Source organism: Euleptes europaea, chromosome 20 (genome assembly GCF_029931775.1).
Source record: "Euleptes europaea isolate rEulEur1 chromosome 20, rEulEur1.hap1, whole genome shotgun sequence".
In the NCBI taxonomy this organism is placed as follows: Eukaryota; Metazoa; Chordata; class Lepidosauria; order Squamata; family Sphaerodactylidae; genus Euleptes; species Euleptes europaea.
The window spans coordinates 19,981,804-20,009,754 of record NC_079331.1 but is presented as its reverse complement, the minus strand read 5'-3'; the positions used below and the strand labels follow the sequence as shown (position 1 = coordinate 20,009,754).

Genomic DNA, 27,951 nt, shown 5'->3' with positions numbered 1-27,951 from the left:
CACTAATTGTAATACGAGCATGGTGATTTACTGTGTGGTCGGTCCCTGCTCCAAACTTTATATTGGCTCTACATGGAGAGCTATTAAAACACGTATATTGGAACATCGCTCAAGAATTTGAGCGGGCATTATGGAGGCACCCCTGACAGCTCACTTTCGCCATGCCAGAACAGGATTTACGTTTTTTTGTCCTGTGGCATCTTACACTCTCACCCTATCATGTTATAAATGCTGATAGTATTTTGATACAGAAAGAAATGTACTTTATGCATCTTTTCAACTCCATGGAACCAAACAGGCTTAATTTACAGACCGATCTTTCTTGCTATCTCTAAGTTACATCAGAATACAACCCTTTCTTAAATAGCCACACCTGAAAGATCCTATTATTCAGCGGCAATTCCGCTGGGATTCTAGGACGCCCACACATCACACTATTGACTGCACTGCAGCGAACAGACACACAATTAAGTGTAAGATATTGCAAGTATATTATAGGTAAGCAACTTGTATAAGAGGAAAAATATGTATATAATTTGAAATGTAGACAACAATGTGTGTTATTTATATATTGTGCAAGGTTTTAATTTGAATATGGAAATTTATTGTGATTTGTATACCTATTTCAGTGCATGCTGATGAAATTCATGAGAATGAAACGGCCTGATATCCGGGAAAGCCGTTTGTGTGCTTCACTGTAGCTGAGAACAATGTTATTTGTGATGCTACATGCGTGTATTTCCATTGTGAAATTGACACAGAACTTGACCGACTAGACACACGCAGCTCTCTTCAATTTGTTGCACCTTGCGTTCAAGATCTTGGATTACCTCTCTTGTTTCCAGTTTCTGTGGGACTTTGCCATTTATGGTTTGTTGTTTTGAGATTTCCTGCGATGTTTTGTTATTCTGGTGTATTCATTATTGGAAACATTGTTCATTATATGCTACTGTATAGGAACTTATGTTGCTGTGTATTTTGTTAAAAGTGACATATTCCTTAACCTATACTGATTTTGTACAGCATTATTAGGTGTAGAGGTGTGATTTCTGTGTCAGTACCTGGAGGTTGGCAATCCTACACAACCCCCTGTGCTTCAACGGACTGTGTTGGCTGACTGCTTGAGTCATGTGGGCATCTCGCAGTGCCCACAAAGAGCTAAAAACGCCAGAGTGTGATGAGGAAAATTAATGGCTATGTGTGGCCTAGGGGACTCCTAGGCGGGAAAATAACATCTGGTTGTTTTTTTTAAAAAATTATAATGTACATTAAGGATATATTAACTGTAGCTTTGATTATTCAATGCACAAAATATCATGTGCCCTGGGGTTTAAGGATTAATATTATGTTTGAGTATGTCTCTGCATGAAAACAACTGAAGCGCTTGCTAGATCACGTGCCTCGTCTGAGATGTGCTAAAACCACATTCCTTTCTATAGATGTCTGTGCTTTGTGGAGGCAGATTAGTGGTAAGTCTTGTGATCTCTGAGCTGATGGGCAGTCCGCTCTGGCATTGTGAGGGGTGTATCCATGCAACGGGCCAGAACAGAGACAAGGAGATCCATTCAGTTAACTTTCTGCCAGAGCCGCTGCATTTATCAAACACCTTGAGTGAGGAATAATCATGTTAGAGGCAAAAGCATTCTTGGGAAATTGTCGGCTCTGGACTTTGCTCACGTTAATATTATTAAACCCTCCAATGTCATTCCTCTGAGAGAGGGACCATTCTGCCCACAGAGAGGTTTTTGAGATAATTGGCAGGAACCTCAGAAGTTCCAGCAGAAGCAGAAGCAGAAGAAGAAGAGGAGGGGGAGGGAGAGTTGTTTTTATATGCCAATTTCCTCTACCTTTTAAGGAGAATCAAACTGGCTTACAATCTCCTTCCCTTCCTCTTCCCACAACAGGCACCTTGTGAGGTAGGTGGGGTTGAGAGAGTTCAGATAAAACTGTGACTGGCCCAAGGTCACTCAACTAGTTTCATGTGGAGGAGTGGGGAAATCAAACCTGGTTCTCCATATTAGAGTCCACCACTCTTTAACCACTACACCATGCTGGCTTTCAGCTTCTCCCCTGAAGTATCTCTGCCACATGCCACAGAACCACTGTCCAATGCAAAGGATTCTGGGATATGCTCTAGGACAGGCTGATTCAAGTAATTTTCTCTGCCGTTCATGTGGAGAGTGGGGAATCAAATCTGGTTCTCCAGATTAGAGTCCACCGCTCTCAACCACTACACCATGCTGGCAGGAAGGTTTTCCTTTCCTGGCTTTAGCAGCCATTTGTCTCACCTGTCTCTTGCACTGGGCGCACAACACATAAAAACAAACTGTAAATGTTGTTACAGAGGATAGCAGTGTTGGACTGCAGTAGAAGAGTTCGATTTGAGTCCAGCACCTTAGAGACCCAACAAGATTTTTGGGGTAAGAGCTTTCGAGAGTCAAAGCTCCATCAGATAGAATTCAACGAGATCTGAACACACTGGAAAAGTGGGCGGATGTGAACAGGATGCAATTCAACAAGGATAAGTGTCACCTTCTACATCTGGGTAACAGAAATGTGGGATATGCATACTGGATGGGGGATACACTTCTGGGCAGCAGTGTGTGTGAACAAGATCTTGGGGTACGGGTGGACCATAAGTTAAATATGAGCAGCCAGGGTGATGCAGCAACAAATACAGCTAATGTGATCTTGGGGTGCATCAACAGAGGCATAACATCCAAATTGCAAGATGTCATCATCCCACTGTACACCGCATTGGTCAGGCCTCACCTGGAGTATTGTATGCTGTCCTGGAGGCCTCACTTCAAAAGGATGTGAAGAGAATCGAGCGGGTGCAGAGGAGAGCAACGAGGATGATCAGGGGCCTGGAGACCATGCCCTACCAGGAAAAGCTGAGGGAGTTGGGAATTTTCAGTCTGGAGAAGAAGAGATCAAGGGGGGACATGATTGCTCTCTTTAAGAATTGGAAGGGCTGACACTTAGAGGAGGGCAGGGAGCTCTTCCTGTTGGCAGCAGAGGATAGGACTCACAATAATGGGTTTAAATTGTGGGCGGAAAGGACCCAGCTGGATGTTTTTTACAGTAAGTTTTGTTTTTTACAGTAAGTGTTGTTTGACAGTGGAATCGGCTACCTAGGGAGGTGGTGAGCTCCCCCTCACTGGCAGTCTTTAAGCAGAGGCTGGACAAACACTTGTCAGGGATGCAAGTAGAGCTTATTCACAAAGAATTTGGCTGGAGAATTCTTTCTGAATCCTGCCATATGAACCTTAATTCAGGTCTATTGAAAGCTATATTCTGGAAACTTGGGCTGATGAAGCCGGTTGGCGAAAATGTTTCCGGATAGAACGTTCCTCTTTTGCCTTGCTGCGTGGTCCTTGTGGCTACGCCGGGACCTCTGGGTCTCCCGACTTCGCCTCATCAGACAGAGGCGCAGAATTCCAGCAGCCTTCGGGCGGTTGTTCAGGACACTCCCATCGGATCTTCATTGACATTACCGCGCTTGCTGGGGTGTCCTTCACTAAAGCTATACTTACCAACTTTGCTTTGGGAATTTGCCATCGTGGTCTCTTTTCATCCGCAGGCCCCGATCAGTAATATAAAATGTATTGTGTAGAGAAGATATATTAATTATAGAGTATATCATCACATTGTTTAGAGGTATATGAACTATCACTAAATTGTGATTATAAACTGTGCTCGTGTGCTGTTTTTTTCCTAACCTCCAGGTAGTAGCTGGAGATCTCCTGCAATTACAACTGATCTCCAGGCAACAAAGATCAGTTCACCTGGAGAAAATTGCTGCTTTGGCAATTGGACTCTATGGCATTGAAGTCCCCAAACCCCGCCCTTCTCAGGCTCTACCCCAAAAACCTCCCACCTACTGACAGAGGCAGAGGCAAAAACCACCTCTGAACATCTCTTGCCTTGAAAACCCTATGTGGTCGTCCTAAGTCAGCTGCGACTTGACAGCACTTCCCACCACCACCAGTGAGATAAGAACCCTCCATCTCTGTTCAGCCCTGGTAGGTTCATCATTGTGAATTTGCAAATGGACTCCGGTTCAGCAATGTGGTGTGTTCTCTCTCTCTCTCTCGTAGCTCTGCTGCAGAATAACTTGTACCAGGGGAAGATTTCCCCATTTCCACCCTGGGAAAAGTGGCACCAGCCGTTTCAACCAAGTACGCAATATTTGAAAATGAGGCCATTCCCATTTTTTTTAAATCCTTTGTTTTTTTCAAAAAATAATCGGGCTTTGGTCCTACTGAAGGGCAGACAGAAGAATGAACCTCATTCACACATGACAGAACACACAGGTTATGTCTGACCCAGACCTGACCCAGACCTGTGGAGAACTTGAAATTTGGGGAGGAGAAAGCAGAGGACAACAGAAGCCTGCAAAGTCTCAAATGGAATGGGAGTTGACCACATAAGTCATAGGTGGAGTCTGAGAGACACATCATGGAAGCCTTCGGGGAGGGGGCCATGGCTCAATGGTAGAGCATCTCCTTTGCACCCAGAAGGTCCTTCACCTTGATAGATCAATGGTTTTGACACACTATACAACAGCTTCGCTGAGGGAGAGGCCCTGGCTTAGTGGTAGAGCATCTGCTTGGCATGCAGAAGGTCCCTGGTTCAATCCCCGGAATCTCCAGGTAAAAGGATTGGAGGTAGGTAATGTAGAAGACGTCTGCTTAAGATCCTGGAGAACTCATGCCAATGTAGACAACATCAACCTTAATAGACCAATGATCTGACTCAGTATAAGACAGGTTCGTTCAGGGAGGGACTGTGGCTCAGTGGTAGAGAATCTGCTCAGCATGTGGAAGGTCCCAAGTTCAATCCCCGGCATCTCCAGTTAAAAGGATCAGATAGTAGGTGATGTAAAATACCTCCATCTGAGACCCTGGAGAGCCAGTCTGTCAGAGTAGACAATGCTGACTTTGATAGACCAGCGGTCTCACTCAGGATAGCTCATGTGTTCAGGAGCAGAGCAGACACAAGATCGAAGTTTCAATCCCTGGCATCTCCAGGTAAAAAATGATGTGGCAGACCTCCATCTAAGACCCTGGAGAGCTGCTGCTGGTCCAAGTAGAAAAGAGTGTCTTTGACATTCTTGGGGAGGGGCTGTGGCTCAGTGGGAGAGTATCTGCTTGGCATGCAGAAGGTTCCAGGTTCAATCCCTGGCATCTTCAGTTAAAGAGACTAGGCAAGTAAGTGATGTGAAAGACCCCTGCCTGAGACCCTGGAGAGCCGCTGCCGGTCTGAGTAGACAATACTGACTTTGATGGACCAAAGGTCTGACTCAGTAGAAGGCAGCTTCATGTGTTCATGTTTTCATGACAGACCAATTGGATTCGAGTCCAGGACACCTTAGAAACCAACAAGTTTTTCAGGGCATCAGATTTTGAGAGTCAACACTGCCTTCATCAGAGAGCTTTGACTCTCGAAAGCTGATGCCCTGAACATCTTGTTGGCCTTTACAGAGTTCCAGGACTCATATCTAATTGTTCTGTGGCAGACCAAAATGGATACACTTGGAAACTCTGCTAGACCATGGATCTGATGTTCAGCAGAACATACACATGTATGTTCATGTGTGTCTTCTAATATAGAAGAGAAACAATTTTATAACCAGTGTGGTCGAGTGGTTAAGAGCGATAGTTTGGAGCGGTGGAGTCTGATCTGGAGAACCCGGTTTGGTTCCCCACTCCTGCACCTGAGCGGCGGAGACTAATCTGGTGAACTGGATTTGTTTCCCCACTCCTACACGTGAAGCCAGCTGGGTGACCTTGGGCTAGCCTCACCTTTCTCACAGGGTGTCTGTTGTGAGGAGGGGAAGGGAAGGTGATTGTAAGCCGGTTTGAGTCTCCCTTAAGGGGCAGAGAAAGTCAGCATATAAAAACCAACTCTTATTATTATTATTTTCATTTTTGGAAGTTCCAGGTCTTCCAGAGGCCTCCATGGTGCCTCCCATCAAGAATCATAGAATCATAGAGTTGGAAGGGACCACCAGGGTCATCAAGTCCAACCCCCTGCACAATGCAGGAAATTCACAATCACCTCCCCCCCACACACCTAGTGACCAGAAGATGGCCAAGATGCCCTCCCTCTCATCATCTGCCTAAGGTCACAGAATCAGCATTGCTGACAGATGGCCATCTAACCTCTTCTTTAAAACCTCCAGGGAAGGAGAGCTTACCACCTCCCAAGGAAGCCTGTTCCACTGAGGAACCGCTCTGTTAGAAAATTCTTCCTAATGTCTAGACAGAAACTCTTTTGATTTAATTTCAACCCGTTGGTTCTGGTCCGACCTTCTTGGGCAACAGAAAACAACTCGGTACCATCCTCAATATGATAGCCCCTCAAATACTTGAACATGGTTATCATATCCCCTCTCAGTCTTCTCCTCTTCAGGCTAAACATACCCAGCTCCGTCAACCTTTCCTCATAGGACTTGGTCTCCAGACCCCTCACCATCTTTGTTGCCCTTCTCTGGACACGTTCCAGCTTGTCTACAACTTTTTAAAACTGTGGTGCCCAAAACTGAACACAGGACTCTAGGTGAGGTCTAACCACAGCGGAGTAAAGCGATACCATCACTTTGCGTGATCTGGACACTATACTTCTGTTGATGCAGCCCAAGACTGCATTTGCCTTTTTAGCTACTCATGTTCAGTGTTTGGTCTACTAAGACCCCAAGATCCTTTTCACACACACTACTACTCAGACAAATCTACCCCATCCTATAATTATGCATTTGATTTTTCCTACCTAAATGCAGAACTTTACATTTGTCTTTGTTGAAGGGCATTTTATTAGTTCTAGCCCACTTCTCCAGCCTGTCAAGATCATCCTGCATCTTGGCTCTGTCTACTACCGTATTTGCTACCCCTCCCAATTTAGTATCATCTGCAAATTTAATAAGCATCCCCTCTATTCCTTCATCCAAATCATTTATAAAGATGTATATTTATAAAGAACATAAGAACATAAGAAAAGCCCTGCTGGATCAGACCAAGGTCCATCAAGTCCAGCAGTCTGTTCACACCATGGCCAAACAGGTGCCTCTATAGGGTTGCCAGGTCCCTCTTTGCCACCAGCAGGAGGTTTTTGGGACAGAGCCTGAGGAGGACGGGGTTTGGAGAGGGGATGCCATAGAATCCAATTGTCAAGGTGCCATAGAATCCAATTGTCAAGGTGGCTGTTTTCCCCAGGTGAACTGATCTATGTTGGCTGGAGATGTAATAGCAGGAGATCTCCTGCCACCACCTAGAGGTTAGCAAACTGGAGAATTAGGCACAAGTACCAAATGCTAAGCTGAGGAAATAAATAGTACTAGGCTCTTGCAATGCAAACAAACATCTATTATACAAAACTGTGCAATAAGTGAAAGTGCAAACTCTTACAAACGGAACAACAACACATACACATACAATACAGCTCCAAAAGGCTGCTCAGTGTTCTACAAGAATTATCACAGAAGTGTTGTAATCAGTCAAAATTGACTTGAACTAATACATAAATTATCTCGAGAGTGAGCGCAAGACGAGAACGTGGCCCGGATGACCCTCGCGTTTTCGCTGCTGCGGTAGCATTTTGGTAGCGAGCAGCCTTGCAGTGCAGAGAGAGCAGAGCCAATTTTTGAGAATTTTTATTCTATAACCAAGAAGCAACTGCATATGAAATTCAAGACAAATGACTGAAGAAGCTGCAGCAGCAAAAACGCGAGGGTCATCGAGATAATTTATGTATTAGTTCAAGTCAATTTTGACTGATTACAACACTTCTGTGATAATTCTTGTAGAACATTGAACAGCCTTTTGGAGCTGTATTGTATGTGTATGTGTTGTTGTTTCGTTTGTAAGAGTTTGGACTTTCACTTATTGCAAAGTTTTGTATAATAGATGTTTGTTTGCATTGCAAGAGCCTAGTACTATTTATTTCCTCAACCACCTAGAGGTTGGCAACCCTATGCCTCTAGGAAGCCAACAAACAAGACGACTGCAGCAGCTTTATCCTGCATGTGTTCCACAGCACCCAATATAACAGGCATGCTCCTCTGATCCTGGAGAGAATAGCGTAATGACTAGCGTCAATTTTGACTAGTAACCATGGATAGCCCTCTCCTCCATGAACACGTCCACTCCTCTCTTAAAACTTTCTGACTTGGTAGTCCTCTCCACATCCAGGGGCAGAGAGTTCCACAGTTTAACTATGCATTATGTGAAGAAATACTTCCTTTTGTCTGTTTGGAATCTGTCACCCTCCAGCTTCAGCAGATGACCCTGTGCTCTGGTATTATGAGAGAGGGAGAAAAGCTTCTCCCTGTCCACTCTCTCCATACTGTGCAGAATTTTATGAACCTCTATCATTTTCTCTCTCTCACTCCCTCTCTGTCCTCTTTCCACTGTGTGAGGCCAGCATCAGCCAGCCAGACATTATCTCGGCCAAGCTTTGTCTCCTCTGGGCTGAGGCTGCGATTCGATTGGGCGCCATGATAGAGCGTTTGATGACTGGCGCCTCAGAGGAGAGACAGCTGGAAGGAGCTGACTTCCTGAGTCATTGCTCGGCTGCCCCTGATTCTAGTCTGACACTAGACTTGCCAACCTCCAGGTACTAGCTGGAGATCTCCTGCTATTACAACTGATCTTCAGCCGATAGAGATCAGTCCCCCTGGAGAAAATGGCCGCTTTGGCAATTGGACTCTATGGCTTTGAAGTCCCTCCCCTCCCCAAACCCCACCCTCTTCAGGCTCCGCCCCAAAAATCTCCAGGTATTTCCCAATCCGGAGATGGCAACCCTACCCTGAACCTTTTCCTTCTTCTCCTCCTCCACCCTCACACTCTGTCCTTCATAGGGTTGCCAACAACCAGGTGGTAGCTGGAGATCTCTTGATATCACAACCAATCTTCAGGCGACAGAAATCAGTAAACCTGGAGAAAATGGCAGCTTTGGAAGGTGGAGTCTATGGTATTATACCCCATTGGAGTCCCTCCCCAAATAGAGTTGCCAGCTCCGGGTTGGGAAATACCTGGAGGTTTTGGGGGCGGAGCTTGAGGAGGGTGAGGTTTGGAGAGGGGAGGAACTTCAATGCTATAGAGTCCCATTGGCAAACCAGCCATTTTCGCTATGTGAACTGATCTCTATTGGCTGGAGATCAGTTGCAATAGCGGGAGATCACCAGCCACCACTTGGAGGTTGAGCAACCAAAATGAACACCACAAAACTATATACAAAAGGTTCTTTCATAGTCCATCAAGGTAAAAAACAGTTTCCAAGTAGGTAGAAGAGTATTTTTCATGTAGAAGTTGCATAGGAAGACGAACGTTTCTATTTCTTCATCAGTTCCATTTCTACACATGAAAAAAATACTTATTTATATAAAGCATGATTAAAAATCTATCAAATAACTACATAGTCAATAAATGTTACTTACAGTTGAAGTTTCTATATATGCACATACAAGTATCCAAGTTCAATCCGGTCTCTCACAGAGATTAGAAACCCAAACTGTGTACAATATTAATATTAAGGTTCAAATACAGGATACGACATTCTCAGAATACACAGTCGTACAGACAATTTTAACAATTTGACTATTCCCAATGGGATAATGCAAGTAATTGCCTAGGCTGCAAAACGGGTAGCGTTAAATCAGCCACAGGTGGCGTATGCAGTCACATGTTTCTTAAAGAGACATGATCTAAATAAAACATGACAGGTCATTGTCTAAATTCAACCCGTTTGGTTCTAAAGATTGGAATAAATGAATAAAATAAGCTTCCTTTTGTCTAAGTAAGCTTTCATTATTTCTTTTATCAAATGGTTTACCTTTCAGACGCCAAAGGACAAAGAAACGAAGGTCGTTCTCATTATGGCGTGCTTTAAGGAAATGTTCTACAATGGGGGCTGAGCAAATGCCTGTTCGTATTCTTGATTTCTGTTCGAGAATTCTGGTTTTAATTGGGTGTGTACTAGATCCAATATAATTTTTTTGCAAGGGCAAATTAAACAATAAACACAAAACGTAGTATTGCAATTGGAAAAATCTCTGAGCCGAAAAACAAAATCACAGTCTAGCTGTTTGAATTCTTTGACCTCAAGTGCCAAATTACAAGCTAGACACTTATGGCACCTATAATGCCCTATGATGTTTTTATGGTTATCGGTATCAGTAAATATGTCAGTATGGACTAATTTATCACGGATAGAAGTTGTTCTATTGCATCCTATTTTGGGGATCTGTTGGCACCCTGGAATGTTAGCTAGTAGGTGCCAATGTCATCGTATAATGGCTGTAATATGGTTTGAAAGATGGTTAAAATGGAAAGCGAAGGTAAGTGAACGGTTGTCTGTATATTTTTTAGTATTATCACAATAAAGGAATTCTTTTCCATCTCTGGTATCAGTTCTATTTCTTGCCTTTTGAATAGCAGAGTCAGGGTAGCCTCTGTCTCTCAATGATGACGTTAGCATACGGGCTCCTTCACTGTAATCATTCATGGTGGAGTTATTCCTTTTTAATCTAATAAATTGACTGTAGGGTAAATTATCCCTAGGATGTTTGGGGTGATGGGAATTATAATGTAATAGAGCGTTACGATCTGTAGGTTTTTTATAAGATCGAACGCTGAGACTATTAAGGCTGTTGCGGTAAACAGTGGTATCAAGAAAGGGCAGTTGCACCAAGTCAATTTGTCCTGTAAAACGGATAGAGGAACGTGTATTGAGCCAATCAAGGAATAATTCAAAGTCAAAATCAGAAGTCGTAAAATAAATCATATCATCAATATATCTCCTATAACCCAGGATCTTATCAGAGTAAGGGTTGTTACGATATATATATAGCCTTTCAAATTCAGTCATAAAAATGTTGGCAATTGTGGGAGTGGACAGCTAAACCCATAGCTATACTGTATTTCTGAAAATAAATACGGTCTTCAAAATGGAAAAAAATATTATGAAACAACAATTCTGTAAGTTGAAGTAAAAATTCAGTGGGGGGATTCTTTTCTAGTCTGGAGTCCACAAAGTGTGAATGATGTTAATTGTATCATCTAATGGCACATTGGTGTATAACGATGTTACATCGATGGTAGCTATGGAAAAATCCTGATCTATTTCTAAGTTTTCTACATATCTAATAAAATCTCTAGTATCTTAGAGATACGATGGAGTGTCAACTGCAAATTGCTGTGATAGTCGAGATATTTAGCTACTGGTTCTAATAATCCTTCAGAAGCCGATACTATTGGATGACCGGGAGGAATGCGTCCCGGTTTATGGATTTTCGGTAGCATGTATAAAATGGGCACGTACGGATGTCTATTAATAAGATATTCAGCAGTAGGTGAATCTATAATATTTTTACTTTTAGCCTCACTTATAATGGTTTCAAGGGAGTGCATAACTTGACTAGTAGGATCTCGTGAGAGGGGTTGATAGTATAGGTTCTGATTAAGTTGTCGCATGACCTCATTAACGTATTGGTCCTGATCCTGGAGCACTATAGCCCCGCCCTTGTCCGCAGGCTTGATAACTAACATCGGGTCATTAGTCAAATTATCCAATGCAGACTGTTGTTCCTTAGTGAGGTTGTATTTTTAAGGTATTTTTTTCTTTTCTACAGACTTTATATCTCTCATTATTGCTGTTTGAAATGCTATGATCATTGGATTGTTAGTAGAAGGGTTAAATCGGGACCCGCCCAACAGGCTCCACCCTCAAAATCTCCAGGTATTTCTCAACCTGGAGCTGGGACCTTAGTCCTTTACCATCCCACCTGCAAAACAAAGATATTGCACATATTGCCACAGAGGCCGTCCCAGAGAAATCTGGCTGGAACCTGAACGTGTACGAGTCTGGCAGCCACCACAGGGGATCTGGACAGCTGTCAGCTTGCTGTTTTATATCATGTTATGTTCTTGCATGGTGTGAAGGCATTCAGTTATGGCCCTTGTGGCCCTTTCTGACATGCCAGCGTGGTGTAGTGGTTAAGAATGATGGTTTGGAGTGGTGGACTCTGATCTGGAGAACCGGGTTTGATTCCCCACTCCTCCACATGAGCTGTGGAGGCTAATCTGGTGAACTGGATTTCTTTCCCCACTCCTCCACATGAAGCCAGCTGGGTGACCTTGGGTTAGTCACAGCTCTCTTCGAGCTCTTTCAGACCCACCTACCTCACAGGGTGTCTGTAGTGGGGAGGGGAAGGGAAGGTGATTGTAAGCCGGTTTGATTCTCCCTTAAGTGGTAGAGAAAGTCAGCATATAAAAAACCAACTCTTCTTTTTCTTCTTAACTTCTGAGATCTGACAAGATCAGGCTAGCTGGCTTCATGTGGAGGAGTGCGAAAACCAACCCAGTTCACCAGATTAGCGTCTGGTGCTCATATGGAGAAGTGGGAAATCAAACCAGGTTCTCTAGATTAGAATCCACCGCTCCAAACCACGCTCTTAACCACTACACAATGCTGGGTTGGTCCTGCCTAGTACTTGGATGGGAGACCACCAAGGAAGTCCAGGGTTGCTATGCAGAGGCAGGCAATGGCAAACCACCTCTGAATGTCTCTTACCTTAAAAACCTACTGGGTTGCCATCAGTCAGCTGTGCCTCAATGGCACTTTCCACCACCATTTTGCCCTGACCAGGATGGCCCAGGCTAACCTGGCTAGTCCTCGGATGGGAGACCACCAAGGAAGTCCAGGGTTGCTATGCAGAGGCAGGCAATGGCGAATCACCTCTGTTCATCTCTGCCCTGTCCTGGATGGCCCAGGCGAGCCTGATCTTGTCAGATCTCCGAAGCTAAGCAGGGTCGGCCCTGGATAGTCCTGGCATGGGAGACCACCAAAGAAGTCCAGGGTTGCTTTGCAGGGGCAGGCAATGGCAAACCAGCTCTGCTCCTCTCTAGCCTTGACCTGGCTGGCCCAGGCTATCCCAATTTTGTCAGATCTCCAAAGTTAAGTAGGGTTGGCCCTGGCTAGTACTTGGATGGGAGACCCCAAGGAGGTCCAGGTTGCTCTGTAGAAGCAGGCCACCTCTGTTTGTCTCTGCCCTGAGCTGGATGGGCCAGGCTAGCCCAATCTTGTCAGATCTCACATGAACACATGAAGCTGCCTTCTACTGAATCAGACCCTGGGTCCATCAAAGTGAATATTGTCTACTCAGACTGGCAGTGGCTCTCCAGGGTCTCAGGCTGAGGTCTTTCACATCACCTACCTGCCTAGTACCTTTAATTGGAGATGCCGGGGATTGAACCTGGGACCTTCTGCATGCCAAACAGATGCTCTACCACTGAGCCACAGCCCCTCTCAGAAGCTAAGCAGGGTCAGTCCTGGCTAGTACTCAGATGGGAGACCCCCATGGAAGTCCAGGGTCGCTACATGGTGGCAAACCACCTCCGTTCGCCTCCTTGCAAACCCTACAGGGTCGCCAGAAGGCAGCTTGCAACCGGATGGCACTTTACACGCATCGGGAAAGCCCTTCTGCAGGGTCATTGTGAGGTCTGCTCCCAGAGGATGGAGGCAAAGGAATCCGGGGAGGTGGTGAGGCTCCCCCACACTGGCAGTCTTCAAGGAGAGGCTGGACAAACTTGTCAGGGATGCTCTAGGTTGATCCTTCATTAAGCAGGGGGTTGGACTAGATGGCCTATGTTAAGTCCGCATGGGGAGGACACAAGAGGTCGAGACGGAGTTCCAACACAACACGTTTATTGCAGTACAAAACAGAACTAGGGAACTCAGTAGAAACGGCCAATGCAAAATAGTCACGGACAGGGGTTCAAATTTCGTGGACAAATTTTGGAAGGCTTTTCTCAGATTAGTCGGAGTAGAACAAGGACTGTCTAGTACCTTCCATCCCCAAACGGATGGTCAAACCGAACGGGTGAATGCGGTTTTGGAATGCTATTTATGCTGTTACGTTAATGACCATCAAGATGATTGGGTAGACCTGTTGCCTTTTGCTGAATATGCTTATAATAATGTGGTTCACCAATCCACAGGGTGCAGCCCTTTCCAGGTTGTCCATGGTAAAGAGTTTGGCCCCGCTGGTCATGTTGATGTTTCTGAGGAAGAGGGGGGAGCTGACGTGGCCGGATGGGTACATTCAATTCAAACAACCTGGCCATGGTTGGTTAAAAATCTGGAGCGAGCCAAACAGCGTTACAAGGCTCAGGCTGACAAACATTGTTCCCCTGGTAAGGAATGCAAAGTGGGGGACCTTGTCTATCTGTCCACCAAGAACCTACGATCCACCCGCCGGTGCGACAAACTCAGTGCCAAGTATGTGGGTCCGTTACCCATTTTCCGGATTATTAATCCAGTGGCTGTGGAACTCTCCTTGCCCAAGTCTCTACAAAGAATTCATCCTGTGTTTCATGTCAGTCTTTTAAAACCGTATGTTCCTTCCCAAAAATGGCATTCTGAGCCACAACCCAAAGTGCCTGAAATGGTGGGGGGGGGGGGAAGAGCATTTTGAAGTAGCTAAAATACTGGATTCTCGCATTCGCTACGGTTCACTTCAGTACCTGGTCCACTGGAAACATTTTAGTCCTGCCCAGGATGAATGGGTGCGCGCCTGTGATGTCTGCGCCCCCTGCTTAATACAAGAATTCCATGCCACCTACCCTCACAAACCCACGGTGGGAGGGTGAAGGGGGGTATTTAGGGGGGCAGAATGTCAGGAGCAGGCCATGAGGATGGTATGTGGTAGTGCGATTGTGCTGCTTCCAGGTGCTGTTGTGCTATTCTATCCAAGGCCAGTCTATGCCCCGTGTTTAGTCTTCATAGATTCCCAATCTGTGGGAATCGCCAAGTACTCCTTCCTGCCTCCTGGAGGGGGCGGGGTTGCCTGGGTAACCGGTTATCTCCTTTTGCTCTTCCATATATGCGGTGTACCTTGCCTTTGACCCTTACTAGTGTCCTTTTGAATATGGCTTCTGAAACCTGTTGATTCTACCTAATAAAACTGCTTTTGTGGATTGGTTGTCTGCTGAAGTCTGTTTAATGGGGCCGCAGGACTAGAGCTTACAACGGGCTGGGCGGCGCCATCTTTCTTGGCCGGGGTAGTTGGCCGACCCTTCTTTGCGGAGCGGCAGACCTTTGCAATGTGGCCGCCATGGCAGCATCCACGGCAGACGGCGTCGTGGAAACGGCACGTGCGGCGGTCTTGTTGGTCACTGCAGATGGCACATGGGCGAGCCATTGGGCCCTGCCACCGGTGCCCCTGGACGGCCATTTTGTGGGTCTCAGCCTCGCCATCCCCGTCGCTGGCGCTTTCATAATGGACGGGAGCAAGAGGCGGCGGCGGGGTAGCGTGGTGGCCCAAGTGGTTAGCTCTGGAGGAGGCCTCTGCAGCGGTGGCTTCCTCGACAGCCGATGTGAGGGAGACTTCCTTGAGGGCGATGAGGCGGCGGCACACCTTCTCGTTCCTCAGGCCGAATACGAACAGGTCTAGCAGGGAGCCGTTGAGGTCCGGGAATTTGCAGGACCGGGCTGTATGGCGTAGGGCTGCTAGGTAGTTGGCTGCGGACTCGCCGGGCTCCTGGTCCCGTAGGAATGGCAGGCGACGAGTGAGGCGAGTTGGCTGGGGCGAGAAGTGGTTGCCCAGCGCGGTAAAGATGGCCAGTAGTGGCATCTTGAGCACTTTAGCGGGGGCCAGCAGGGACTGGGCGAGCTGGAAGGTCCACGGGCTGCACATGCTGAGGAACAGCGAGCGCTTCTTGTGACGTCGTTGGCGTCCATGAAGCATGTCACCTGGTCGACGTAGCTGTCTCATTCGCTTGGGCTGGCGGAGTCGAATGGTTCCAGTGAGCCTCGGGTGGCCATCGAAGTGAGGTGTTGCGTCTCTTGGTGTGCAGTAGGATTTCAGCAAGGCAAACCGGACTGCCTACCGGTCACTGTAAGGTTGCGGAAAGCGAGGCGATTTCAGCGAGAGTGATTTCAGTATCAGAGCCGGGCTGCCTACCAGCCTTCGTCGCCACTGTTAAGTCCGCGTGGGGAGGACACAAGAGGTTGAGACGGAGTTCCAACACAAAGCATTTATTGCAGAACAGAGCTAGAGAACTCAGTAGAAACGGCCCTGCTTATATGCTCCTCTGGCAGCCCGCGGCCACTCCCCCCCCCATTCGTGATAGGGGGGAAAGAACCCCAGGGTACCAATGGCACGTGCCGGCTTAGGGCCAATGGCGTGTGCTGGCTTTGGCCAATCGCGTGAGCAGGGCTTTGGAGCCTTTGCCCAAGACTCAAGCTTCAATGTTCTCCTGCATATTCCCTAACTATATACATACACAACAGCCTACATGGCCCCTTACAACGCTATGGTTCGATGAGTTCTTTGAGTTCTATGAAGGGCTTTGGCGTGGTGTCGTGGTTAAGAGTAGTGGTTTTGAGTGGTGGACTCTGATCTGGAGAACCGGGTTTGATTCCCCACTCCTCCACATGAAGCCAGCCGGGTGACCTTGGGCTAGTCACAACTCTCTTAGAGCTCTCTCAGCCCCACCTACCTCACAGGGTGTCTGCTGTAGGAAGGGGAAGGGAAAGTGATTGTAAGCTGGTCTGATTCTCCCTTAAGGGGCAGAGAAAGTTGGCATATAAAAACCAACTCTTCTTCTTCCGGCCCAGCCAATATCTTTGGAGCATCTCTGCCTGGGGTGGGAAGGGTCTGCCCAATTCCCAGGTAGGGGCTGTGTGTGTGGTTGTGTGTGTGAGAGAGAGAGAAAGAGAGGAACTTGGAGAGGGAGGGAGGAAGAGAGGCAGGGAGGGGACAGTGCTCTATTTCTCTGCTTCTCCGCCAGCAGTGACAAGCAGAGGAGGTTCTGTCCTGCTGGGTCTCCCTGCAAGGAAGTCCGCGCCGGGCTTGCCAGGGGTCGGAGGCAGCCAGGAGGGGTGCGGAGGGACCCCCCCAGCGCGGCCCAAATCGGGTTGTTTTTTTTTTGGGGGGGGGTCTCCTGGCTTCCGCCAACTCCTGTTCCCGGGACTCTTTTCCCTCTCCTCGGGACCAGCCCGGTAGGAGGAGGAGGAGGAGAAGGAGGCGGTCTCTTGGCCCCGGCCGGCAGCTGCAGCCCGGCTCCGCCTGCCTGCCTTGCCGGCTGCGCCCCGGAACCATGCCGCCGCCGCTGCCCTGCCGCAGCTGGACGCTGGCGCTGCTGACCCTGCTCGTGGGAATCCTCATCTTCGCGGACATCTCGGAGATCGAGCTGGACCTGGGGTGAGCGGGACAGGGGGGCTGTCCGGGTCGCTGGGGGGCGGGAGAGGGGAGGCAGGGTGCAGTTTGGGCGGGGGGGTGTTTGGGGGGTACAGGAAGAGGAGAGGTCGCTGCAAGCTGCGTTGCAAAAGGTGGGGAGGGGGAGAAACTTGGGGGGGGTTCCAAAAGACGAAGGGGGCGTGGAACAGCTTGCAAACGACCGGGGGGGGGGGCGTTGAGAGCTCTGCTAGCTCTAGATGTTGTTGGAGGGTGCCGGGGGGGGGCAGATACAAAGGATGGGGATGAAGGAGGGGGGAGCCCGAGGAGGGGGCTCCGGAGTTTCTTTGTCTGACGCCGCCTGCTTTCTCGCCTCGGCTGCTGGACCGGGAGGCGCGGGAGGGGGGCGTCTTCTCGACCCTTCCCCCCACCCCGCGCGAGAGAAGGAGAGGGGAGGGGGCTCCGGGGGGGTTGGGGCGGCCAGCTGGTTGGAATGAGGGCTGCCGATGGGGCGCCCCCCCCCCGAGGAAATGAATTGCTGGGCTGAAGAGGGAGGGGCGGAGGGGGGCGTGGACCTGCCTTGGTTGGAGGGAGGAGGAGAAAGAGCAGGAAATTGACCGGGGGGGGGGCATGTAAGGAGCCGCTGGCTTCCCCAGGTTAGCACTGGAGACATTTCTTTAAAAGGGGGGGGTGGATGCTCCCTTCCACTCCTGCGCGCGGAGGAGGGTCGATTGCAATTTTAGGAAAATCGCGTGCATGCAAAGCTGGAAGTTTTTCAGAATCACCAAAAGTCTCTTTCCCCCCCCGCCCCCCCTTGCCTCCTTTCGGGAGGAGAGCTCCCCATTTTTTGCAATGAACAAAGCACCCCCAGTATAACGCCCCCCCCCCCCCATAGCATCAGGTTCCATTTGGTGCTTAACTGACGCTGGAGCTTAGCAGGAATTTGTTTCTAAAACCAGGAGATAACCCTTGAACGGAGGAAGAGTGTTCTTGAGCAGGTGCAGAGGGCAATTCCCTGCCCACCAAGTCATAAATATAGAGATGTCCCTCATTTCGGCAACGAAGGGGGGGGGGGTCCCAGATCACAAGGTGTGGTTTTCCAATCAGACTAGGGTTGCCAACCTCCAGGTGGCGGCTGGAGATCTCCTGCTCTTACAGCGGAGATTCTCCAGAGATCAGTTCCCCTGGGGAAAATGGCCATTGGACTTTATGGCATTGAAGTCCCTCCCCTCCCCAAACTACGCCTTCCTCAGGCTCCACCCACAAAACCTCCAGGTAATTCCCAACCCAGAGCTGGCAACCCAAAATCAGAGCCTGGTGCCTGCTTTTCTCCACTGTGAGTGCCACAAGCCATCCCCTTGGGATAGGCTGGAAACCCTAAACCAGTCTTGGGGTGTGTGGCAGAGACCTTGTTAACCTCTTGAGCCAGCTTAAATCTGGATAGACAGGGAAGGAAGAGGAGAGAGAGAGAGGACAGGGAGAAGCTTTTTTTCTCCCTCTCTCATAATACCAGAACGCGGGGTTATCTGCTGAAGCTGGAGGGTGAGAGATTCAAAACAGATAAAAGGAAGTATTTCTTCACACCACACATAGTTGAATTGTGGAACTCCCTGCCCCAGGATGTGGTGATGGCTGCCAACTTGGAAGGCTTCAAGAGGGGAGTGGACAGGTTCATGGAGGAGAGGGCTATTCATGGCTACTAGTCAAAACGGATACTAGTCATGATGCATATGTATTCTCTCCAGGATCAGAGGAGCGTGCCTGTTATCTTAGGTGCTGTGGAACACAGGCAGGAGAATGCTGCTGCAGTTTCCTTGTTTGTGGGCTTCTTAGAGGCACCTGGTTGGCCACTGTGTGAACAGACTGCTGGACTTGATGGGCCTTGGTCTGATGCAGCAGGACCTTTCTTACGTTATTATGTCTATTAGGTGCTGTGGAACATAGGCAGCGTAATTAGGGCTGTCGATTCGGTTCGTCCCGAACCGAAAAACAGCCAAATTTTCCCCGATTTGGCGGTTTTTCAGTTCGGATTTTTCAGCGGGAAAACGGGAAGCTGAATTCATCAAGTTCGGGGTGTTCGTGAATAAATTCGGCAAATTCGGGCCCTTTAAACAGATCTGCGCCTTCCAGCTGGAAGGCGCAGTTCTGTTTCCCCCCGCGTGCCTTCAGGGGACTTCCCTGAAGGCGCACGGGGGGCCCTTTAAACAGATCTGCGCCTTCCAGCTGGAAGGCGCAGATCTGTTTAAAGAGCCCCCCGCGTGCCTTCAAGGAAGCTCCGTGAAGGCCCACGGGGGGGCTCTTTAAAGACCCCCGCCCCCTTCCCGACTCTTTGAAGTGGTGGGCCCCGCCTGGGCAGGCGGCGCCCAGCACTTCAAAGACCCGGCCGAATTTTTCCCCGAACTCCGGATCTCGCGCCGAATTTCGCAGATCCGAAGCGGGGGAGTTCGGACTTTGGCAAGTCCCAAATTTAAAAGGGCCGAATTTTGCCGAAGCCGAACTTTACCGAGTTTTTTTTTCACCAGCCCTAAGCGTAATGCTGCTGTAGTCATCTCGCCTGTGGCCTTCCTAGAGGTACCTAGTTGGCTGCTGTTTGAACAGACTGCTGGACTTGATGGGCCTCAGCCTGATCCAGCAGGGACTTTCTTATGTTCTTATGTAGGAGGAGAGGTCAAATCAGGCTAAAGTCATGACCAAAATCTTGGACCAGTCTCTAAAGAAGGCTGCCAAGACAGCCGCCTATCTCTCTGGGCTGGAAGCGCGGGGACCCTGTTCTAAACTGGAAGAAAGTTGTAAGCAGGTACTGGCTGAATCGATGGTTGTTGTACTAGTGGTGGGAAGTGCTGTCAAGTTGCAGCTGACTTATGGTGATCCCCCGCCGTAGTGTTTTCAATGCACGAGATGAACAGAGACAGTTATGATTATTATTATTTATTACATTCATTGCCCGCCCTCATTCCCCAGCCAGGCCGAGCTCAGAGCAGGTGACAACATTTAAAAACGTAAAAACATTGGCTTAGATCGCAATATCCTAACACAAATATAAACAGAAATAAAAGAACATGATGGCATTCTCATAATCGGGGGAGAGCAGCCACTGTAACCCCCATAAATCAGAAAGTGGGGGGAGGATTGGGAGGCCAGCAACAATGTAAAACTTGCAGCTGCCCTCATTTATAGGCCTGGCGGAATAGGGTTGCCAGCTCCAGGCTGGGAAATACCTGGAGATTTTGGGGCAGAGCCTGAGGAGTGCAGGGTTTGGGGAGGGGAGGGGCTTCAATGCTGTAGAGCCCAACTGCCAAAGCGGCCATTTTCTCCAGGGGAACTGATCTCTATCAGCTGGAGATCAGTTGGAATAGCAGGAGATCTCCAGCTAGTACCTGGAGGTTGGCAACCCTAGTTTTAAAGGCCCTGCAGAACTCATTAAGGTCCTACAGGGCCCCAATGTTACTTGGAAAACTATTCCACCAGGGCCAAAAAAGCCCTGGCTCTTGTCATAGCATCATAGAATCATAGAGTTGGAAGGGACCACAAGGGTCGCCACACCTAAAAAAGAATATTGCAAGGTGCAGAAAAAGAGCAACCAAAATGATCAGGGTACTAGAGCAACTCCCCTATGAGGAGCGGTTGAAATGCTTAGGGCTCCTTCGCTTAGAAAGAAGGTGGTTAAGGTAAGATATGATAGAGGTTTACAAAATTACGCATGGTATGGAGAGAATGAACAGGGAGAATCTTTTCTACCTTTCTTATAATACCAGAACGTGGGGTAATTTGCTGAAGCTGGAGGGTGAGAGATTCAAAACTGATAAAATGTAGTATTTCTTCACACAGTACATAGTTAAATTGTGGAACTCCCTGCCCCAGGATGTGATGGCTGCCAACTTGGAAGGCTTGAAGGGGGAGTGGACATGTTTATGGAGTAGAGGGCTATCCATAGCTACTAGTCAAAATGGATACTAGTCATGATGCATACCTATTCTCTCCAGGATCAGAGGAGCAGGCCTATTATATTGGGAGCTATGGAACGCAGGCAGGATAATGCTGGGCTTCCTAGAGGCACCTGGTTGGCCACTGTGTGAACAGACTGTCGGATTTGATGGGCCTGGGTCTGACCAGCAGGGCTTTCCTCATGTTCTCATGATCTTTTATCTGATCCTCTTAGGGAGTCATTTGTTTTCTTTAAATGCCTAGCAAGAGCAACTGGAATTTGGATGGCTTGCCTTGGCTCAGGCTTGAAGTGGGCAGAAAGGACTTTTGATAGCTGGAGGAATGGAGCGAGAAAGATCCCAACTTGGCCTGTCCAAAGAAACCCAGTCGGCTCAGGCAGATCCAGTAATCTTCAAGATCCCTGAAAGTTAGGAAGAAGGGGTTGGGCACATGAGGATCGAGCCATAGTTCCAAAGGGTCCCTCAGGCAGGGACGGACTGGCCTTTTTGCTTACCAGGAAAGGTTGGGGTGAGATGAGGCGGTGCTCTAAGGGCAGGGAGCCTCAAAGGTTGAGCTGGAAATTATAAAATCTTATACATTGGCTGGATATTCAGCATTCATTAGTAGGGTTGCCAACCTCCAGGTACTAGCTGGAGATCTCCTGTTCTTACAACGGATCTCCAGCTGATAGAGATCAGTTCACCTGGAGAAAGTGGCTGCTTTGGCCATTGGACTCTATGGCTTTGAAGTCCCTCCCTTCCCCAAACCCTTCCCTCCTCAGGCTCCATCCCAAAGCATCCTGCCAGTGGCGAAGAGGGTCCTGTCAACCCTATTCATTAGCCATGAAGTGAGGCTCACATAGGGTTGCCAGCTCCAGGTTGGGAAATACTGGGAGATTTGGGGGGTGGAGCCTGAGGAGGGTGGGGTTTGGGGAGGGGAGGGACTTCAAAGCCATAGTCCAATTGCCAAAGTGATGATTTTCTCCAGGTAAACTGATCTGTCGGCTGGAGATCAGTTGTAATAGCACATCTCCAGCCACCATCTGGAGGTTGGCAACCCTAGTCTCATACCTCTTTTACTTGTGAAATACATGGAAAATCATGCAGGTAATATTTCTGGCTGCTCACTTAGAATAAACCTGCTCCAGTTTTCCAATATTCTGGAAAGACATTGTGATAACTAACTACCAAAAAAGAGTCTTGTGGCATGTTAAATGACTAATAGATTTATGGCTCTTGCTGACAGAATGTGGTTTTCCAGGAGAATTTCAGCCACAGTAAATCTGCTAGTTGTCACGGTGTGCAGATCCGATCCACAAAAGCTTCTGTCTCAATAAGTCTTTTAAGTTGCCACAAAATTTTTTTCTTAATGTAGCAGACTGTGCAATCCTAAGCATGTTTACTTAGGAAGAAAGTGTAATTGAGATCAGTGGTCTTGCTCTCTAGTAAGTGTCCTCAAGATTGCAGCTCTGAAATTGATCACGCACGCCAGGCACACGTTTAAAAATTCTGTAATATTTAATTGAGACAGCCAGTGTGGTGTCATGGTTGGACTCGGATCAGGGAGGCCCCGGTTCGAATTCCCACTCTGCTAAGTGGCTGGGATACCTTGGGTTGAGCCTATTGTGAGGATAAAACGGAGGAGAGGAGAGTGATGTAACCCATTTTGGCTCCCCGTTGGGGAGAAAGGCAGGATATAAATGAAGTAAATAAACAGAACACTGTTAAATATCTTTAAACATATTATGCTAGATGTGTTTTGGTTCTGGTTGTTTGTTCTCGTGTTTTGGTTCTGGTTGAGAGCCAGGGTGGTATAGTGGTTAAGTGTGGTGGTTTGGAGCGGTGGGGCTTCAATGGGGTTTCAATGCCAGAGTCCAGTTGCCAAAGTTTTATTGTATCCAGCTTGGGAACCTTTGCAAGTTGTCTTAAGAAGGGATTGGAATTTGTATTACAAGATACATAATGGATATGGAGAGGGACTGATGAAGAACTGGAAATGGCCATCTTCCTCTTCCTCCCTGATTAAGGGATCACACCAGAATACATCTAGTTGAAAAAAGTCTCTAAACTGCACCTACAAAACAAGAATATTGGAGAGAGAGTGAGAGACAGGGGACTTTAATAAATATTGTATCTTAGTCTTTGTATATAGTTGGCAATATTTTTGTCCTTTGTCATGTAACACATTTTTGCATTTTGTTATACTCATTGTGCGTATTGGTTTCTGTGTATAATTTTGTACTAAGTACCTGGAGGTTGACAACCCTAACCCATGCCCTGCCATATTTAGCCCAGTGATTAGTAGTAATTCCCTTCTTTGTTTTGGAGTCTGAAGAAGAACCCTGCGTGACTGCCCAAACTTACATGCTGTGCTTTAAACTGGGGTGTAACATACTTAAAAGCATGTGTTTCAGTTGCTGTAAGGGAACTGTATGAACATCTAAGAACAGGCTCCTATTTAGGAATATCTTCTTAGGCATTCTACAGAGGCAGCAGATCAGACGCTACATTCAAGGCTTACAAAAGAAAAGGCTACTTCCCGTAGCATATCATTACCTGATAAAATTCACAACCACACTAAGCAGTGATAGCCAGACAATTTAAATAGCTTTAAGGGGAGGAAGGATTTAAACAAGTTGTTATCTAGCAGAAGCGATTAGCTATGGTGATTATTTATTCAGATATTTATACCCCGCTCTTCTCCACAATGGGGACCTTAAAGCAGCTGACTGCCGTCTTCTTTCCTCTTCTGTTTTTATCCTCGCAATAACCCTGCAAGGTAGGTTAGGCAGAGAGTGGGTGACTGGTCCCAGGCCATCCAGCAAGCTTCTGTGGCAGAGTAAAGATTTGAACCCGGATCGCCCATGTCCTAGTCTGACATGCCACTACTACACCACACTGCCAGTGGATCTCTGTTGAATCTTGGGGGTAAAGAATGGGGAGGGGTGGTTCTTGTATTGCACCTGGAGATATGTAGCTGACTGCTGATGGAAACAAACGCACCCCTGGTTCGATCTGGTGAGGCAGTTCTAATGTTCTAAATAGGGCTGTTGAAAAAAAAATCGGTAAAATTTGGATTCGGCAAAATTTAGCCCATTTTTATTTGGGAAATGCCAAAGTCCGAACTCCCCCGCTTTGGGTCCGTGCAATTCGGCATGAGGTCCGGAGTTCGGGGAAAAATTCGGCCGAATAAAGCCATTAAAATCACAACCGCACCTTTCCGCAGCTCCGGGGTGGCATTTTTGGGGGTAGAGGTCTGAAAATTTCAGCGTAGCTTCAAAGGACCCTTCTTGCAATAACCCCCAAGTTTTGTAAAGATTGGATCAGCGGGGGCTGAGATATGGGCCCCGAAATGGTTCCCCCCTCCTTAATGTGCATTTGCAATTAGCAGAGCTTGCTGCCCACTCGAAGCTCCCAGCTGAGCTGCGGGGAGCAAGGGCAGGGCAGGTGCGAAGAAGGGGTTTTACTGTGGATGTCTTCTGTTCCATCAGGAGGGACTTGGAGGACTGGGTAATCCAATATGGTTCCATTTAAGCACGGGAGGTTTTGCCTTGGATTTGCCGCTGTCAAGATGCACACAGGATCGGCTGATCCCATTCATCCCAATAGGGAAAAGGGGGGGCATATCTCAGCCCCCGCAGATCCAATTTTTACCAAATTTGGGGATTCTTGCAAGAAGGCTCCTCTGAAGCTACCCCCAAAAATGCGCCCCCTGCAGCCACGGAAAGGAGCAAATGTGCACAAGCACCTCCCCATGGGGATTCCTCTCTCGCACAAACAGATACTCTCTCTCCCCGGCCGGGCTACGGAGCAGCTGGGCTCATGCACTCAATCGCGACTGATTGGCCAGAAGAAGACCCAGTTTGACCACCGATTGGCCGGGGGAGAATGCTGCTTACTAACTGACGGTTATGCTGATGCGCCGAACCCCGAATTTGCCGAATTTATTCACCCAACACCCCGAACTCGCTGAATTCAGCTCCCCGTTTTCTTGCCTTTTTTGAGTTCGGTTCCATCCGAACTAAAAACCGCCGAATCAGGGGAAATTTGGCTGTTTTTTGGTTCGGGATGAACTGAATCGACAGCCCTAGTTCTGAAGCCTAACCTCACTAAGGGTTCTCTTAGGCCATTTAGGGAGAAACACCACAGGTTAATGCCAATAAAGGTACTGCTTACTGTTTACTGAGAAACACCACACTTTCCTTGAGAGCCAGCATGGTATAGTGGTAATGAGCGGCGGACTCTAATCCGGAGATCGGGGTTGGATTCCCCACTCCTCCACATGATCAGTGGACTCTAATCAGGAGAACCGGGTTCGATTACCCACTCCTCCACATGAGTGGGGACTCTAATCTGGAGATCGGGTTTGGATCCCCCACTCCTCCACATGAGTGGCGGACTCTAATCTGTAGAACTGGGTTCGATTCCCCACTCCTCCACATGAGTGGGCTAGTCACAGTTCTCTTAGAGCTCTCTCAGCCCCACCTACCTCACAAGGTGCTGTTGTGGGGAGAGGAAGGGAAGACGATTGTAAGCCAGTTTGATACTCCTTAAAGATAGATAAAATCAGGATATAAAAACCAATTTCTCCTCTTCCTCCTCTTCTTCTCCTTCTTCCCAGATTATTATTGGGAAAATAAATAAATTAATAAAAGGCCATTTGCAGCCTGATCAATACACTTGCTACGGCGTTTGTCAAGCACCTTAGGGTACCTGCCAAGTGGAGGCTGGGCACGCAGCTGGCGGGGACTTTTAAAAAAATTAATTCATCCTCTCCCAGTATTCCAGCCCGATGTGATGCGAATGATGATATTCGGGCAGCAGAGGTGATCAAAGGTATAATCGTCTTCCTTTGAATTAACCACTGGAAGAGACTGGGCGGGGGAGGGGGTTGCAATGGACCGCTGCCCGTTCTGGTCTAGCAGCCCCACTATAATGATGCCGCTGTCAGGATGTATTTATTCAGAAGGGGCCTGTTCTGTCTCCCTATTCCTTCCTGGCAGGCCCACCTCTTTTCATGCTTCCCCAACTCTTTTCCCCTCCCATTTCTTGTTCTGGTTCCTTTTGTCTCCAATTCTCCAGCTCTTTAAATCCTGATTTTCAGAAACTCATTTGATTTCAATCTCGATCAAAGTTTTTCTCACATTTGTTCGTTTTACCTTATCTAGGAACACTTCCTTGAAATCCTTTTCTTCGTGTGCCTTAGGCAGATCATGAGAGGGAGGGCAGGAAGGGTTGCGTCAGTGCTAGGGTTGCAAGGTCCCTCTTCACTGCTGGTCGGAGGTTTTTGGGGCGGAGCTTGAGGAGGGTGGGGTTTGGGGAGGGGAGGGACTTCAATGCCATAGAGTTCAGTTGCCAAAGCGGCCATTTCCTCCTGGAGATCAGTTGTAATAGCAGGAGATCTCCTGCTACTACCTGGAGGTTGGCAACCCTAGTCAGTGCTTGGCTCTCGTGCCCTTTCTTACATGTCCAGGGTAATGCCAATCACCCCTTTGGGGTCAGGAAGCCATTTTCCTCCAGGCCAGATTGGCCAGGGATCCTGGAAGGTTTTTGTTGACATCTTCTGGGCATGGAGTAGGGGTCTCTGGGGGCGTGGAAAGGAGGGAGTTGTGAATTTCCTGCATTGTGCAGGGGGTTGGACTAGATGACCCTTCCTTTCCTTCCAAGCTCCCATGACCCACAGATCTTGAGCGGTTAATGGAGAGTGTTTTTATTTTTTCTGTTTCTTTAAGGAAAATATGGTGGAGAGATACTTGGCCACTGCCACTATTATACTTGGATAATCCACCAGCTTAGAGGGGACTGTTTTATTATCTGTTATGGTGGCAGGTAATTTCATTAAAATAGGAGTGATCCATTGGTCACGTTGGAGTTTGACATGGGGACACTCCAGCATCATATGAGAAAGTGTATCAATTTGCTTCATATTACATGAGCAAAGTCTTTCTGAGTAGGGTGAATTGCCATACCTTCCATTTAGCACTGCTGAAGGTGCGGTGTTCAGACGAGCAAGCACAAAGGCCCTTTGGAAACATGGGACTGTTAAATTACTAAAATATTGTGTTCGCAGAGGAGGAAGGATATCTAAGAACTGAGTAGAGCATACTCTTTGAGTACGCATTGTAGAGCTGGAAAGGCTCTTTCCAACTCTGTGAGAGCCATCATGGTGTAGTGGTTAAGAGTGGTGGACTCTAAACTGGAGAACCAGGTTTGATTCCCCGCTCCTCCACATGAAGCCAGCTGGGTGACCTTGGGCCAGTCCCTTAGAGCTCTCTCAGCCTCACCTACCTCACAAGGTGTCAGCTGTGTGGAAAGGAAGGGAAGGTGACTGTAAGCCGGTTTGATTCTCCTTAAAAAAAAGGTAGAGAAAATCAGCATATAAAGACCAACTCCTCCTCCTCCGATCCCTCCACCCAGCCATCTGAGAAACGGGCTCCATAAATTGGCAGGGGAAAACAATAAACTAGTCCCTATGAAGGATTATTTCACCTAAAATGCAGGACATCTGATTAGCTATTGGAGATGGGATTGGCTGTGCAGATTTTGAATGCGACTGAAACTAAACTTTGTGTAAGCAAGAAAATACTTTTAAATATAATTCTAAATGGCATCCTATTAAGCAGAGCTACTGCCTGAAGAAGGTGAAGATTTACTAGTAGAGTTATACATTACCTCGCTGCCTGATGTTTCCCTTCTACACATGCACCACTGTGACTCCGCATTGGCTCTTAAGGGTACTTACTTTACACTAGAGTAATGCACTTAATGCGAGAGCACAGAGTTCATTACAGTTGGGCAGAAGCACGCAAGGGGGAGAGCCAGCATGGTGTAATGGTTAAGGGTTTGGAG

The 27,951-nt window shown here is 47.8% G+C and overlaps 1 protein-coding gene across 1 annotated transcript in view; it reads left to right on the top strand.

The window, feature by feature from the left end:
• Positions 1–17,102: 17,102 nt before the first annotated feature.
• The window catches only part of ST8SIA2 (ST8 alpha-N-acetyl-neuraminide alpha-2,8-sialyltransferase 2), a 35,204-nt gene continuing 24,355 nt past the window's right edge, over positions 17,103–27,951 (top strand). Inside the window, exon 1 of the mRNA XM_056866108.1 lies at positions 17,103–17,206. Coding sequence (XP_056722086.1) covers positions 17,103–17,206 — 104 coding nt within the window. The remainder of the gene's footprint in view (positions 17,207–27,951) is intronic.